Source organism: Rhinolophus sinicus, chromosome 16 (genome assembly GCF_057876585.1).
Source record: "Rhinolophus sinicus isolate RSI-liver-muscle chromosome 16, RSI-T2T, whole genome shotgun sequence".
NCBI lineage: Eukaryota > Metazoa > Chordata > Mammalia > Chiroptera > Rhinolophidae > Rhinolophus > Rhinolophus sinicus.
In genome coordinates this window covers 126,371,777-126,387,585 of record NC_142516.1, presented here as the reverse complement: position 1 = coordinate 126,387,585, position 15,809 = coordinate 126,371,777, and the positions used below count along the sequence as shown (strand labels likewise).

General features: G+C 35.8%; 1 protein-coding gene across 1 annotated transcript in view; it reads left to right on the top strand.

Moving 5' to 3' along the window:
* The window catches only part of PPP2CB (protein phosphatase 2 catalytic subunit beta), a 28,095-nt gene extending 12,541 nt beyond the window's left edge, over positions 1–15,554 (top strand). Inside the window, exons 2-7 of the mRNA XM_019750507.3 lie at positions 6,897–7,106; positions 8,784–8,957; positions 11,756–11,845; positions 11,959–12,120; positions 14,357–14,475; positions 15,388–15,554. Of these exons, the coding sequence (XP_019606066.1) occupies positions 6,897–7,106; positions 8,784–8,957; positions 11,756–11,845; positions 11,959–12,120; positions 14,357–14,475; positions 15,388–15,460 (828 nt within the window). The 3' untranslated portion in view covers positions 15,461–15,554. The remainder of the gene's footprint in view (positions 1–6,896; positions 7,107–8,783; positions 8,958–11,755; positions 11,846–11,958; positions 12,121–14,356; positions 14,476–15,387) is intronic.
* Positions 15,555–15,809: the final 255 nt, after the last annotated feature.

Sequence of the window (15,809 nt, the reverse complement as noted above, 5' to 3'; positions counted from 1 at the left end):
GGGGACTTCAGTATATTTACCTATTTTGCATTCCTAAAGCATAAGCATGGATAGAGGGGAAAATAATTTGTTCATACTATATATGTGAATATCATTCTCAAATCTTCATTTTCTCAGTTCTCTAAGACATTTTTTATAGCAGCAAGAAAAAATATGTCTTAAATGGGTGAGAAAGAAAACAAATTTGAGTCGATAGGTATGCAGCAATACTTGCAGCAGTAAGAGCTATTTGCCCGGATGTATTCTGCCAAGTGGTACTTCCCATCACCACAGTCCATGTCTTAGAAATAATTAAACTTTGGGTGCTAAGTCACATTAGAAAACATTCATGCTTTATGTTAATTTTTGTTCCAAAAGACGCATTTCAGCTGATTGTCCAGCTAGGTCTTATTTTCGGGGAAACACGGTAGTTCATAACTCTTGGGAAGTCTACCAGGCTGACGTAAGCAGAAAGGACATTTGTTGGGAGAATATTTGGTAGCCTAGAATCAAAAGGAAAGCTGGAGAACCAAGCTTGGAAATTTCGCAGAAATTAAGAAAGATGGGAGCCACAGTCAAAATCATATACTAGAAATGTTTTAGAAACCTGAAGAGAACTTGCCATTGTCCCTACTACTTAGAGTCACTACAGATTAAAAGTCAGGGCTGGGTCATCCAATCGGCAGAGATGACTCTGGAGGTAGAGTTTTTTTATGATTCCTACAGTGTGTATCCAAACTTTCAGCGTGATTTTGTTTTACTTATTCTAACATCAGTACTTCAGATTAGTGTAATAGGATGCTAATAGTCACTGAAAACAAGTTGAAGTGAGTAGGATACATGTCTTTGTAGAAATGTGAACCCACTTACCCTTTACATGGTCTCTGTTTTTTTCATGTTACATGTAGGTCAACAGAGCAGATACATTAACGTAGCGATTTTTAAGCTTTTTAGTCTCATGACCCTTTATACTTTTAAACCCTAAGGACTGCAAAGAGCTTTTGTTTATGTGGGCTGCATTATTGATGCTTACTGTATTGGCAATTAAAACTGAAATTTTAAGAAGTGTTTATTCTTCAAAATAAGAGTAGTAAATCTATTAAATCTGAACATGCCTTTGGGTCACACTTTGAGAACTGCTACATTCATCTGTATATTAAGTGAATAAACACAGTTTTTTCAATAAAGCTTCATAGTCTCAATGTTATAAGTCATGGAACTATTAAAAAGCCATTAGTATTACAGACAGTCTCCTTACCTAGACTTAAAAATTAATTTTTTGACATTAAAGTACAGAAAAATGTAACTTGAAATACATTTTAAGTCAATTGGTATAAAAATAGTTATAAGCCCTCTTCATTTTAACAATTTAAGCAAGGATGGCTAATTTCAGAGCTTTATGTTTTCAAACACTCTTTTGAAAACATATGGTTTTTTAGGGCTTCTCAAAAATGTGACCTCTTAATTAAGATTGACGGAATCATTGATTTTTGAGATATACTGTGTCTTATTCTACAAATATCTTTATATGAGAGATGTCAGTGTTTCTATTGTGTGCATTAAATACCAGGGTGCCAAAAAATGTGTACAAGTGGACACTTGGTCAACGCTGCTCAAGCAGTAGTTCGCCGTAATCAGAAGTGTCTGGACGCTGATAGTAACCACTTTGAGCACCTCTTGTAATTGCAGAAGTCAAACGTATTCATCTTTTGTTATCGTTCTATATTGAGTATCACAATTTTAATACAGTTTTCCTTTCTTAAAATGTGTGTACATTTTTTTGGCATCCTCTGTATTTTCCCAGGCTTCTCTTTTTATCTCTTTTTGTATACAGAAGTTTTTATTCTGTTTGGTTGAGTCCATGGAAGCCAGCGTGTTGAGGCTAGATGGTTTACCTGTTTCTATCTTTGATGTCTGGCTTACAACAGACACTTGACAAATGTTTGTTACATGAATACATGAACCTTACTCGTCAGGAATATTTTGAGGTGGCAGGTGATTGCTGTGTATGGTGTACATCAGAGTGAGTAGTTTGTGAACCTGATAAATGTTGTCCTGTACAGGTACTATGTATTAAATAATCTTCCCTCTGTTTTTGGTAATGTTTCCTTTAGTGAATTTTTAAGTAGGATTAGCTTGTTAAATTCTTAATGTTATGTGAGTTGAGGAGTCAGTATTTATTTATTTAATAACCGGAAGTTTGGATCTCTTACTGCCTTTCACTTCCTCCCTTTTAACTTTTTTTCAATTACAATTGACATTCAATATTATTTTATATTAGTTTCAGGTGTATAACACAGTGGTTAGACATTTATATAATGTACAAAGTGATCCCCTTAATTAGTGTAGTGCCCACCTGGCCCTATACATAGTTATTACAGTATTATTGACTATATTCCCTGTGCTGTACTTTACATCCGGAGGAGGCTTATTTTTTAACTATTTCTGCAAAATCTTGGTTATTCACAATGTGAGTCAGAATCTAAATAAGATTTTCATAGGACTTGACAAATTCTAAAATTATATGTCAGGCTTAATGAAAGGGCCAAAAATAGCCAAATCATTTTGAATAAAATAAGGACGGTTCCTCTCTTCTCAGTTACTGTGACTTTTTTACAGTAATTAAATCAGTCTGTTATTTACACGGGTAGGAGACCAATGAGAATAGAAGTTGAGGTAAAGATTAAAGTGCTAACACTTTATTTGGGGAGTACAAGCCCAAGCATGTATGGTGAAGGAAAAAAATAAGGTGAGAGAAGCTGTGAAGCAATGCAGTGGGATACGTTACCTTGGGAGGTGGGACTTTTGCCACATCCAGAGAAGTTCCAAGGAAAAAATCATTCCTCAGAGAAGTCCATGGAAGGAAGAACAGTGTGGCAATTTATTTCCCTGCTCCCTCCTTTCTCCCTCTTCCCACTACTTGAGATTCATTCCATAGGGAGATGACTCACACATATTTCCAGATTGTTCTATCCAGCCTTCAGCACCTGCTCGAGAAGCCAGATCCCACATCCCACCATGTGGCATTTCATCCATGTCTGCAACTGGAGGGCAGCTAGGCATGGTTAGAGCGAGGGCTAAGCACGTCCACAACTTCAGCTTAGACTCCAACTAGCTCAGGAGCTGGGCAAGGGGACCATCAATGATGACAGCAGAGCAGTTCAAGAGACAGGCGGCTCCTTCAGAAAAAGAATGTTAAGGGGAATCAGAGAGGGTATGCAAGTTGTGTCCTCTTCTAGGAAATAAAAAAACAGACATGGGTCTTGACAAAAGCTTGGCAGAGAAAACATTATAAAAGTGAGGAAAGGATGGCACTATATAATAATGCTGGGCCAGTTGGCTAACCATTAGGAATAATAAAGTGAATCCCTACATTATACTATATTTAAAAATTCCAGCTCTGGGGGGCTGGCCGGGTGGCTCAGGCATTTAGAGCTCCATGCTCCTAACTCTGAAGGTTGCCGGTTCGATTCCCACATGGACCAGTGGGCTCTCAACCACAAGGTTGCTGGTTCAACTCCTCAAATCCTGCAAGGGATGGTGGGCAGTGCCCCCTGCAACTAAGATTGAACACAGCGTCTTGAGCTGAGCTGCTGCTGAGTTCCCAGATGGCTCAGTTGGTCGGAGAGCATCCTCTCAACCACAAGGTTGCCGGTTCGACTCCCGCAAGGGATGGTGGGCTGTGCCCCCTGCAACTAGAAACGGCAACTGGACCTGGAGCTGAGCTGCGCCCTCCACAACTAAGACTGAAAGGACAACAACTTGAAGCTGAATGGCACCCTCCACAACTAAGACTGAAAGGACAACAACTTGACTTGGAAAAAAGGCCTGGAAGTACACACTGTTCCCCAATAAAGTCCTGTTCCCCATCGCCAATTTAAAAAAAAAAAAAAATTCCAGCTCTGGATTAAAGCATTGTTTAATGTGAAAGCAAAAACTTCTGGGATAAAAATATAGGAGTGCTTTTTGACCTCTTATGTAGGAAACAGTTTCTAAAACAAGATCCAAGTCTCACAGACCATAAATGGGGAAGAGTGATAAATTTGGCTATCTTAAAGTTTAGAAACAACAGCAAAGAAAACTTTAGTAATACTATGAACAAAAATGGGAACACCAGCCCCAGATTGTGAGAAGATATTTAAAATGCATAAAGCCAATAAAAGGTAAATATTTATAATACTAAAAAAAGCGGGTACAAATCACTAGGGAAAATATAAATAACCAAATAGAAAAATTAGGCTAATTTTGTGAGTTGGTATTTTACAAAAAAAAGAAAAATCCAATGACCAATAAACATGAAAAGCTGCTTTTTAAAAAGTATCAGAAGTGCAAATTAAAAGATACTATTTCACACCTGCTAATTGGCAAGAATATTAAAGTCTGTTTACAAAGATGCAGAGAAATAGGAACTTATATTACGTGTAGAGAAACTCAAAGTCCATGTTTTTAATGCTCTTTAGATTCTGAAATCCCTAGAGGGGCAGAGAAATGTCCCTAAAATTCCACTCCCACCAGTTTTAACTCTGTACTGGATCCTACTTTAAGTTTCAAATGACTTGTTGCCCAATGTCATTTTTGCTACTGTCACCCTCACTGTGGGTGGTTTCCTACTCTTAGTTTGTATGTCTATATCAGGCCCAGTTCTTAACTTTTTGTCCTTCCTGGTTGTCTGTTAGTAATCTCTCATAGACCTGGAAATGAGATACATAGCTTATCAGAATTTTGTAAATAAGAGTTCCAGATAAGGTCTCATAGACTCTTCTGGTAGATTGATGGGAAGGGACATACACTTTTATCATATTTGTGTTATTACAAATATGATAGAGGCCTTTTTATTTTCTTTCTGATTCTGGGATCTCTTTCCTATTAGTCAAAGTTGCTAAATAAATGAGGTAAAATGAACTTTAATTTAGTGTGTATATTTATTCTGCCATTGTTTATATATAAACTGTATGTATAAACTTTAGGGCCTTCTAATGATGTATACTAACTTGCCTCATTAAATGTAAAGTAGTTGGAATAAAGCAGTTGAAGGTTGGCTTATGAATTGGTGTAAGAATGTCTCTTTATAAAATAATTTAAATAATTAGTGACTTTTTCTTTATTGACCTATTTTAACCAGTAAATAAGATTATTCTTTTTTAAAAAAAAAAAGCTCTATTGAAATATAATTCCTCTACCATACAAGTCACCCATTTAGAGTGTACAGTTCAGTGGTTTTTAATACATTCACAGATACAGATCAGTCACAATTTTAGAGCATTTTCACTACCTCCAGAAGAAGCCGTACACTCCTCCCCCAGCCCTAGGCACCACTAATCTACTTTCTGTCTCTGTAGATTTGCCTGTTACGGACATTTAGTGTAAATGGTCATACAATATGCAACAATTTGTGACTTAATACAGTAGTTTCCCTTCATCCAGTGTCAGCTACCCGATATCAACCACGGTGTGAAAATATTAAATGGAAAATTCTAGAACTAAACAATTCATAAGTTTTATATTGTACTCCATTCTGAATAGCATGATGAAATCTCTCACCGTCCTGCTGTGTCTGTCCCGGGATGTGACTGATACTTTTGTCCAGTGTCTCCATGCTGTACACCCTCCCCGCCCATTGGTCACTTAGTGGCCTGTCTCACCAGATCGACTGTTGCAGTATCACAGTGCTTGTGTGCAGGTCACCCTTATTTTCATAAGAGCCCCAAAGTGCAAGAATCAGACATTCGGACATGCCGGAGAGAAGCCATAGAGTGCTTCCTTTAAGTGAAAAAGTACAAGTTCTCAACTTCATAAGGAAAGAAAAAATGGCATGTGTTGAGATCTCAAAAATCCTACAGTAAGAATGAATCTTCTATCCATGAAATTGTGAAGAAGGAAATAGGAAGCCATGCTAGTTTTGTTGTCGTACCTCAAACTGCAAAAGTTAGGCCACAGTGCGTGGTAAGTGCCAAGTTAAAATGGAAAAGACATTAAATTTGTGGGTGAAAGACATGAACAGAAAGTGTGTTCTGATTCATGGCAAAGTGTTGTGCCAGAAAGCATTGAGACTAGACAAAGACTTCAGCAGGGAATCCCCTGAAATGAGTGACCACATTCATATATTATAGCTTTATTGTTATAGTATCTTGTTATAATTCTATTTTATTATTGTTGTTAATTTGTTACCGTGCCTAATTTATAAATTAAACTTCATCATAGTTATGTATGTATAGGAAAAAACTGTATATAGGGTTCCATACTATTGCGGTTTTAGGAATCCAGTGGGGGGCTTACAACATACGCCTCAGGATAAAGGGGGACTGCTGTATAATGTTGTCAACGTTTGTAGCATATATCAGTACTTCATTTCTTTTTATTGTTGAATAATATTCCACTGAAGAGATATACTACATTTATCTATTCATCAGTTAATAGATATTTGGGTGGTTTCCACTTTTGGTTATTGTGAATAATGCTGCTGTGAACGTGTGTAAACATAAATTTTCATTTCTCTTAAGTATATATCTAAGAGTAGAATTGTTGGATTATATGGTAATTCTATTTTTAACTTACTGAAGATCTGCCAGACTGTTTTTCACAGTGGCTGCACCACTTCCACAGTGACTTCACCAAAATTCCTACCAACAGTGTGTGAGAGTTCCAATTTCTCCACGTCCTCACAACCACTTGTTATCTGTCTTTTTTATTTAGCTATCCTAGTAAGTGTAAAGTGGTATTTCATTGTGGTTTCAGTTTTATGATTTTATAAAGCACATTTCAGGTCTTGTTTCCCAGATTTTCTTTTTAACACAGGAATGTTAAATTTGTGGTAGAATCAGGTTTCAGGACCCCTTACAAATTATTGAGGACCCACAAGAGAAAAAAAGAATTGTGATAGAATCTTTTTTAAATTGTTGATTTCATTTTTCTAACAGGCTAAGGAAATTTTAACAAAAGAATCAAATGTGCAAGAGGTTCGTTGTCCTGTCACCGTCTGTGGAGATGTGCATGGGCAATTCCATGATCTTATGGAACTCTTTAGAATTGGAGGAAAATCACCAGACACAAACTATCTATTCATGGGCGACTATGTAGACAGAGGTTATTATTCAGTGGAGACTGTGACTCTTCTTGTGGCATTAAAGGTATGATTAATGAAATTCAATTTTTTTTTCAAGCTTTGAACCAACAAAAGGCAAGAATAGCAGTATTGCATATCATCTGTTCTATTTAATGATCCATTCAGTTTATAACCCAATAAAGTAATAGTTGATTTTACATCTTTTAAAAAAGAGTGGAGAATAATACATCAAACCTCTCCTGCCTACTTCTGGTAAATCAGTCTCTTGGGGAATCCATAGCTGAAGTCTTGGAATCATTTTTGACTTAGTAGTCGCTTATCCCTCATATTTAGGCAATTCACAAGTCGCTTAAAAAAAAAAGTCTTTCAATAAATTAGAAAAAAAAAACAGCCAAGAACAAAAAAAATTTTTTTAAGTCTTTTAAAAGTTTTACCTTGAAAACTATTACTCCTGTATCTTTCTATTTTTACTGTCCCCACCCAATCCATATCTTTACCACTTTGCACTTTGATTATTGCAATAGCATAGTAACTAATATTTTTGCCTCCAAGATCTGACCCCTCCAAATCTACCTTGCACCTTCCCTATGCTGCCAGATTACATCTCTTTAACACTTTCATCTGTTACTTCCCTGCTCCCAAATTCTTCCGTGATTCCACGTTGCCTGCAGACTTAAGCTCAAATTCCTTGTCTGGCCCTCTACAGTCCAGCCTGAATTTGCCTGCTAGTAGTTGGTAGCCTAAACACTTTGCCTCAAATCAAAGAAGTTCAGTGCTCAGTCTGTCTTCATATATTTCCTTATCCAGTTGTCCCGCAAGATTACTCTGATTTCTTGCCCCTTATGCCAAGACTCAAGCCCTACTTCTTCCATGAAGTCTTAAACCTTTTTAACCTTACTCCTACTCTAAATTACCATGAAACGTAGTCCCACCCCTTATTTGTGTTACATAGTGGTTTATTGCCTTGTATTATTTATTTTACATACCTCTTAAGTGAGATTAGTCCCTAAAGAGCAGGAGTGACCTGTTATACTTGTGTAGACCTCATCTAGCTTTAAGCACTGAGTTTACTGTTGGACATATAATGGATACTTAGTAAATACTATGTATGAATTGAAGTATGTATTTGAGCTTTTGGTTGATTTGGTTTACAGAATCCAATGCTTTTTGTCAATTCTTATCAGACATATTCTTAAATCTATTTTGTTATGGAAAAGAGACTATTAATACGTTTGAAATACTCCCTATTTTTGGCAAGGGCCTGTTTTTGTTGGCAAATACAATCTTCCCATGGGAAGTGAAAATTGAAAAGGGACGGAGAGGTTAGTCTATAGAGGAAGTTTGTCTCAGGTCCAAATCTCTGGTCTTCAGTATCCATTTAGAAGTAGTAAGTAATAGTGTTCTGGGGAGATTTAGAAAACTAGTGATAGTTTGAGGATGTAGACATTTGAGACAATCAGATGCAAGTTTATTATAGTAACATAGGTATCAGCTAATAAGGATTCCCATGAGGGTGATATAAATAGTAATGAAGAAGGATGACTACAAAAAATATTTCAAAGTTTAACAAGTAGGACCTGGTTATGAATGAGAACATTTTTTACTCTGAAAAAGATTTAACATTTAATTTACTAGCAGACAAAAGAGCCATTTAAAGAAATGGGTCAGAGGTTAATGCGCTTAACATGTCAATAGTAAAAATACGGTTTGTACCATGGGTTTCTTCTTGCTTTTCCTCCAGGTGCGTTATCCAGAACGCATTACAATACTGAGAGGAAACCATGAAAGCCGACAAATTACCCAAGTATATGGCTTTTATGATGAATGTCTACGAAAGTATGGAAATGCCAATGTTTGGAAATATTTTACAGATCTATTTGATTATCTTCCACTTACAGCTTTAGTAGATGGACAGGTGTGTATGTGTGTGCTTCCATGGGGGGTGAAGGGTGGCGGTGGGACTGGGATAAAAGGAGGAAAAGATTTTCTAGTAATTTAGGGTCTACACTTATCTGACTTGTGTTTCTTCATCTCCTTGGCCTTTCCTGCCTCTTTCCCTTACACTTAAGATTTCAGAACAGGGAACTGGATACGTTTTGTATAACTTCCACATTTTCTTAGCCATGATTTTGGACTGCAGTATTTAATTTAAAAGGACAATATTTTGCCTAGACATGCTAAAATGAAAGAAAACAATGTGAATTTAAAAGGTGTTAAGTTTTAATTTAGATTTTTTTAATTTAAAAAATATAATCATTAACATAAGAATGGACAAAATTATTTTAGAAGGACAGCCTATCTCTGTTGATGATGAGTCTAGTTTTTTAAATGGTTGCATTAGTAGAGCTTATATTTATTGAATATGCTCAAGTTCAATTATACATATTTGCCCTCGACATCTTACCTTCAGAAATCAAGTGGATAAAAATTAAATAAGTATATAGTGTATTTGAACAGTGGGACAAGCTTAGCTAACAATATAGACAGTGTCTAGCCTTTGATACATTGGTTCCCAACAAACCGAAACCAGATAATTTTTCCACATATTCTTTTCCCTCCCTGCGTCCCTCCCTTCCTTCCTTCCTTCCTCTCTTTTTTTTTTCTTGCGTTTGTTTGTTCATTCTTTCCTACTTTACGCCTTTCCATTTATCCATCCATCTATTTATATATCATGTGTTAAATGACAGTCTCCAGTTCTAAACAGTAGGACAAAACTCAGACTAGAAATTAAATAGAAAAGTTTAAAAGAAAAATCTGCTTGCTTGAAAACTATTACAATCTTCTACTAACACTCAGAAAATAAAAGGTAAGAATCCAAATCATTTCTTAATGATGGTGGTAGTATGGTGTAGACCAAAACTTTTGGATGTAAATAGGGATGAAATACCAGGAAATGCATAGTCGTACATTTGTTTTGTAGAAAAGTAGAAAGGAATGTTTTATAAACATTTAGCTCAATGAATGAAACAGTGAAATAAACTTAAAGGAATCATTAAAGATAAAAGCAGAAATGGATACAAAAAAGACAGTGTTGATCAATATGGCCAAAAGCAATTTTTGAAAAGTCTACCAAAAACAAATACTCGTATAGTCAAAACTGATCTAGGAAAAAAGGGAGATCAGGTCACATAAAACACTATGAATGAGGAATAAGGTATTACTATAAATATGGAGGCACATATCGCAATAACAGGTACAGGATTCTAATAAACTTGACAAGATGAATGAAATTTATCATAGCAAAATATTAATTATTAAATTTTTTTGAAGAAATTGGAAAAGTAACCAGGTCTGGATAGTTTTATAGGCTAATTCTACCAAACCTTTAAGGAACATATTTCTGTGTTCCAGAGCTGAGGAGAAAAGATTGAGAGCTTCAAAACTCTGTACAACTAGTATAACCCCAGAACCAAACTAGACATGGTGGCCAACACAGAAAAATAAAATCAGACCAAAACTATTTGAAAAAAGTCCTGTATCGTTCATTATTTAATACTCAGTTATTAAGGAGTAAAATAAAATAACGTTAATTGAATAAAGAAACTTACGCTAACTATACTTATCAGCAAAACATCAGAAACCTTTCATCAAAATTAGGAAAAATGCCCTCTAAAGCTTGTATTATTTTCTCTGATTCAGAATCACTAGAGGATGGGCTTGAGAATAGATGTTTTACCAAAAACAAAACCACTAACTTACATTATTCAGTTGTGTTTTGAAAGTTCTAGCCAGTGCACTGATAAAAAGAATTAAAAGGGGGGCCGGCCCGGTGGCTCAGGCGGTTAGAGCTCCGTGCTCCTAACTCCAAAGGCTGCCGGTTCGATTCCCACATGGGCCAGTGGGCTCTCAACCACAAGGTTGCCAGTTCAATTCCTCGAGTCCCACAAGGGATGGTGGGCAGCGCCCCCTGCAACTAAAATTAAACACGGGTACCTTAAGCTGAGCTGCCGCTGAGCTCCCAGATGGCTCAGTTGGTTGGAGCGTGTTCTCTCAACCACAAGGTTGCCGGTTCAACTCCCGCAAGGGGTGGTGGGCTGTGCCCCCTGCAACTAGAAATGGCAACTGGACCTGGAGCTGAGCTGCGCCCTCCACAACTAAGATTGAAAGGACAACAACTTGACTTGAAAAAAAAAAAAAAGTCCTGAAGTACACACTGTTCCCCAGTAAAGTCCTGTTCCCCTTCCCCAATAAAATCTTAAAAAAAAAAAAATTTAAAAGGTTTAAACATTCAGAAGAAAACAAATATTTTTGCAAACATTATATACTCAGAAAAATATAAGAAACTGAAAAACTATTAGAATCAATAACAGGAATCAGTAGGGTCTTTGTTAAGAGAAAATAATTTTATACATCAGCAGCAACCAATAAAATAATGATGGGTCACAAGGATAGAGATCTCCACCAGAGAAAGGGAAAAAACACTGTATAAAATACTTGGGATTATAAAGATAAAAGACAAAAAATATTTAAATTTTAATGGCTCTCTGATGTGAAAATAAAAGGTGCATTGATGTAGTACTGTTATCTAATCTAAGCACTTTATTCAAATTTTTATTATCTCACTAATGTCCCTTTTCATTGTGTTTTATAAATTCTCCACAGTGAATATTTTTAAACTTTTTTTGAAGAGAGCTATTAGGATTGACATTGTAATTATTATTTACTTTCCATTAACCTTTAGCAATTAATAAATTCATGTCCTTTTATAAACAGATATTCTGTCTCCACGGTGGCCTCTCTCCATCCATAGATACACTGGATCACATAAGAGCCCTGGATCGTTTACAAGAAGTTCCACATGAGGTAAACTGAGTTTTAATTAAAAGAAAAAGAAATATAACCAGATGGTGGTAAAGCTAAATTAGTGAAATGTGACTGCTAATACTTTTTATCGTGTACTTGGTTTTCTTGGCCAGGGCCCCATGTGTGATCTGTTATGGTCAGATCCAGATGACCGTGGTGGGTGGGGAATTTCACCTCGCGGCGCTGGCTACACATTTGGACAAGACATTTCGGAAACATTTAACCATGCCAATGGTCTCACACTGGTTTCCCGTGCCCACCAACTTGTAATGGAGGTATGTCCTTTTCCTACAGTATCGTGGTCTTTATTTCAGTAAACATGTATGTCTACAAGAAAGCCTTAATGGCTTTGAATATCAAAAACATTCTCATCATTACCTAAGTGAAAGGAGAAAAAAAAAACTTGGGTGGTTTTAGCAAGTAGGGAACGTACTAATTGGCTAGAGCAAAATTATAACTCACTTTTGAAGTTAATTTAGACTTAGAGAAAAGTTGCAAAAATAGTACCAAAAAACTCCCTTGTAACTATCTTACAGTCAGATTCCTCAAATACAAATATTTTAATATTTGCTTTGTCATTCTTTTCCTCCTTTCCTGTCCTCTTCCCCCACGTTACCTTCTTTTGAACTATTTGAATGTCACTTTTAGACATGATGTTTCTTTATGCCCAAATTTCCATGTGTACTTTGTAAAAATAGGAACTTTTCTCTTACATAACCACAGTATAGTTATCACAGTCAGGAAATTTGCATTGATGTAGTACTATTACCTAATCTAAACACTTTATGCAAATTTTTATTATCTCACTAATGTCCTTTATAGCAAAATTTAATCGAATGTGTGTACGTATAATCTAGTTCAGGATCATGCTGCATCAGTCTCCTCAGATTTTCTTTGTTTTGCATAATCTTGACATTTTGAAGAGTACAAGTAATTTTATTTTGTAGAAATATCCTTCGTTCATGGTTTGACTGATGTTTCTTTATGATTATAGATTCAGGATATGCATTTTTGGCAGGCATACTATGTAATGATGTTGTGTCCTTTTCAGTACATCCTATCAGACTGGGGTCATGAAATTGATCCTACTGCTGGTGGCTTTAACTGGGACCAGTTAAGGGGGTGCCTGCCAGATTGCTCTACTATTATGCTATTTTGTAAATACTAAAGAAATATGAATAGAATATAATCCTTCCAAACTAGTAGAGAATGACTACAAAAAGTTAAGGAAAACTTCACAAACCCAATAGAGACAAGAGGAGAGGTAAAAGCATAATAAGTAAAGAACATAAATTCTTATGAAATAGATAAATCTAATTATATCAGTAATCATAAAAAATGTTAAATGGATGAAAATTTTTACTTCCCTAAAAGACTGAGACCCTCAATTGGATAAATAATCAAAATTCAGCTATTATTTCGGATGTATTTTAAACATAATGACACCACAAACTAGAAGTAGAGGGATAGAAAATGGTATATTAGTATATCATTTAGATAATTATCCAAAATACAGCTAATAATATGAATTAGAATAGGCTCTAAGACAAAAAGTATAATTAGAAATAAAAAGAGGTCATTACTGATGAAAACTAGCCTAGTTCTCTAGAAAGCAATAATTCTAAATTTGTATTTACCTAATAATAGATTCAAAATATAAAGTAAAAATTGACACCATTTACAAGGAAAAAAACTGAGAAATCTACCATCATGATGGGAGAAATTTGAGTACACATCCTAACCTAGATCTCAAGCATTGATTAAGCCAGAACAACACAGTTACTGAGCTCCATGTAATACAACCCTGTGCCCAATAGTTGAGTATTCGGTGCAGGTGCACAGTGTTAAAGATGGATACCGTATAAGGTAACTTAGAAGATTGCATTTCCGCAGAAAATAACTTCTAATTTTTTTTTTTTTTGATTAAAGTTTATTGGGGTGACAATTGTTAGTAAAGTTACATAGGTTTCAAGTGCACAATTCTGTGTGTTCACCACCCAGAATTAGTTCTCCTTCCATCACCATATATTTGATCCCTTTTACCCTCATCTCTCACCCACCGCCCCCCTTACCCTCTGGTAACCATTAAACTATTGTCTGTGTCTATGAGTTTTTGTTTCTTAATTTGTTTGTCTTGTTCCTTTGTTGTTTTCAGTTTTATATACCACATATCAGTGAAATCATACGGTTCTTGACTTTCTATCTGACTTACTTCGCTTAGCATAATAATCTCAAGATCCATCCATGTTGTCACAAATGGCACACTTTCATCTTTCCTTGCGGCAGAAGAGTATTCCATTGTGTATATATACCACATCTTTATTTAATCATCTATCAAAGAGTACTTTGGCTGTTTCCATGTCTTGGCCACCATAAATAAAGCTGCAGTGAACATCAGAGCACATACATCTTTACAGATAATACTTGTAATTTTAAAGTTTAGTTTTTTAAACTTCTCTGTTGAGATTACAATTTCATAGTGAAATACTGATTTTTTTTTTAATGCTGCAGGGGTACAATTGGTGTCATGATCGGAATGTGGTGACCATTTTCAGTGCACCCAATTATTGTTATCGTTGTGGGAACCAGGCTGCTATCATGGAATTAGATGACACTTTAAAATATTCCTTGTAAGTAATTTTAAATTTTAATTGTATATAATCACGTTTAGAAGGAAAATTAAAAATGTAGATTATTAAAATAAGAAGTAGAGGATTTCTGCTTCTGGAATAATGGAGTGAGAGACATAGCAAACCCTCTCCCCAATAAAAACAACTATTTAACTGGATAAAATTATTTTAAACAAGTATTTCAAATTTTTTGAAATTGTCCTAAGTATATACTGCAAATAGAGAAATACTTACTCTAGAAAATCTATTAAATCTCAGTAATAGCCAAAGCCTATGGAATTTGAGCCACAACATACTCCCTCCCCCTAGTCCTTGTATGGAAACTACTCCAGGCACTGTACTCTAGGGGGTGGGGACTTTTCCCCTTCCCGAGCTCCCAGTCTAGGGCTATGGTGTCACCCCCTGGGGGGCAGGTGGCAGCATATGTCAGCTACTCCAGCCCTGAGTTACTAGAATAAAAGACAAAAAAACAACATGATCATCCCAGTGACACCAGAAAAAGTGCTGTCAAAATCCAGCACCCTTTCATAATAAAAATACTTAAAACTAGTCAAAGAAGGGAACAGCCTCATCCTGGTAAAGGACATCTACAAAAAACCCTACAGCTAACATCATTAATATTGAAAACTGAACACTTTTCCCCTAAAATCTAGAATAACACAAGTATGTGTACTCTCACCACTTCTATTTAACTAATAATGATAGTGTAAACCTTTTAGGCCGGCACTGAATCGGACGTTTTATCTGCTTAAATGTTCACCATAGCTCTGCGGAATAGTTTCATGGAGAATAACTGCAATGACTTGCCCAGGGTCATTTCAGTCATAACATTGATTTGTTTGCTTGCAAGTTCAAATCCTTTAATTATTTGGGTTTTCTTTTTTTGTTTTGTTTTGTTTTTGCCTTGTATAGCCTTCAGTTTGACCCAGCACCTCGTCGTGGAGAGCCTCATGTTACCCGGCGCACCCCAGACTACTTCCTGTAAATTCTTCCCGGGGAAAAACCTGCCTTTGTTTGTGGAAGTATACCTGGGTTCTTTTTAAATATATATATATATATATTACACACACACACACACACACACACACACAAAACAACAAAAAGCAACAGTAATCTGTGTGTTTCTGTAACAAAATAGGGTCTGTCTTGGCATTAAACTATATCATGGACCAAAATGTGCCATACTAATGACAAGCATTTAGCACAACTTGAGACTGAAATTTAGTACAACACTATGTTCTAGATCAGTCAGTCTTAACAATTTGCCTGCTGTATTTGTAGTAACCATTTTCCAATGGACTGTTCAAGCAAAAAAGGTAACTAACTCCTTTATC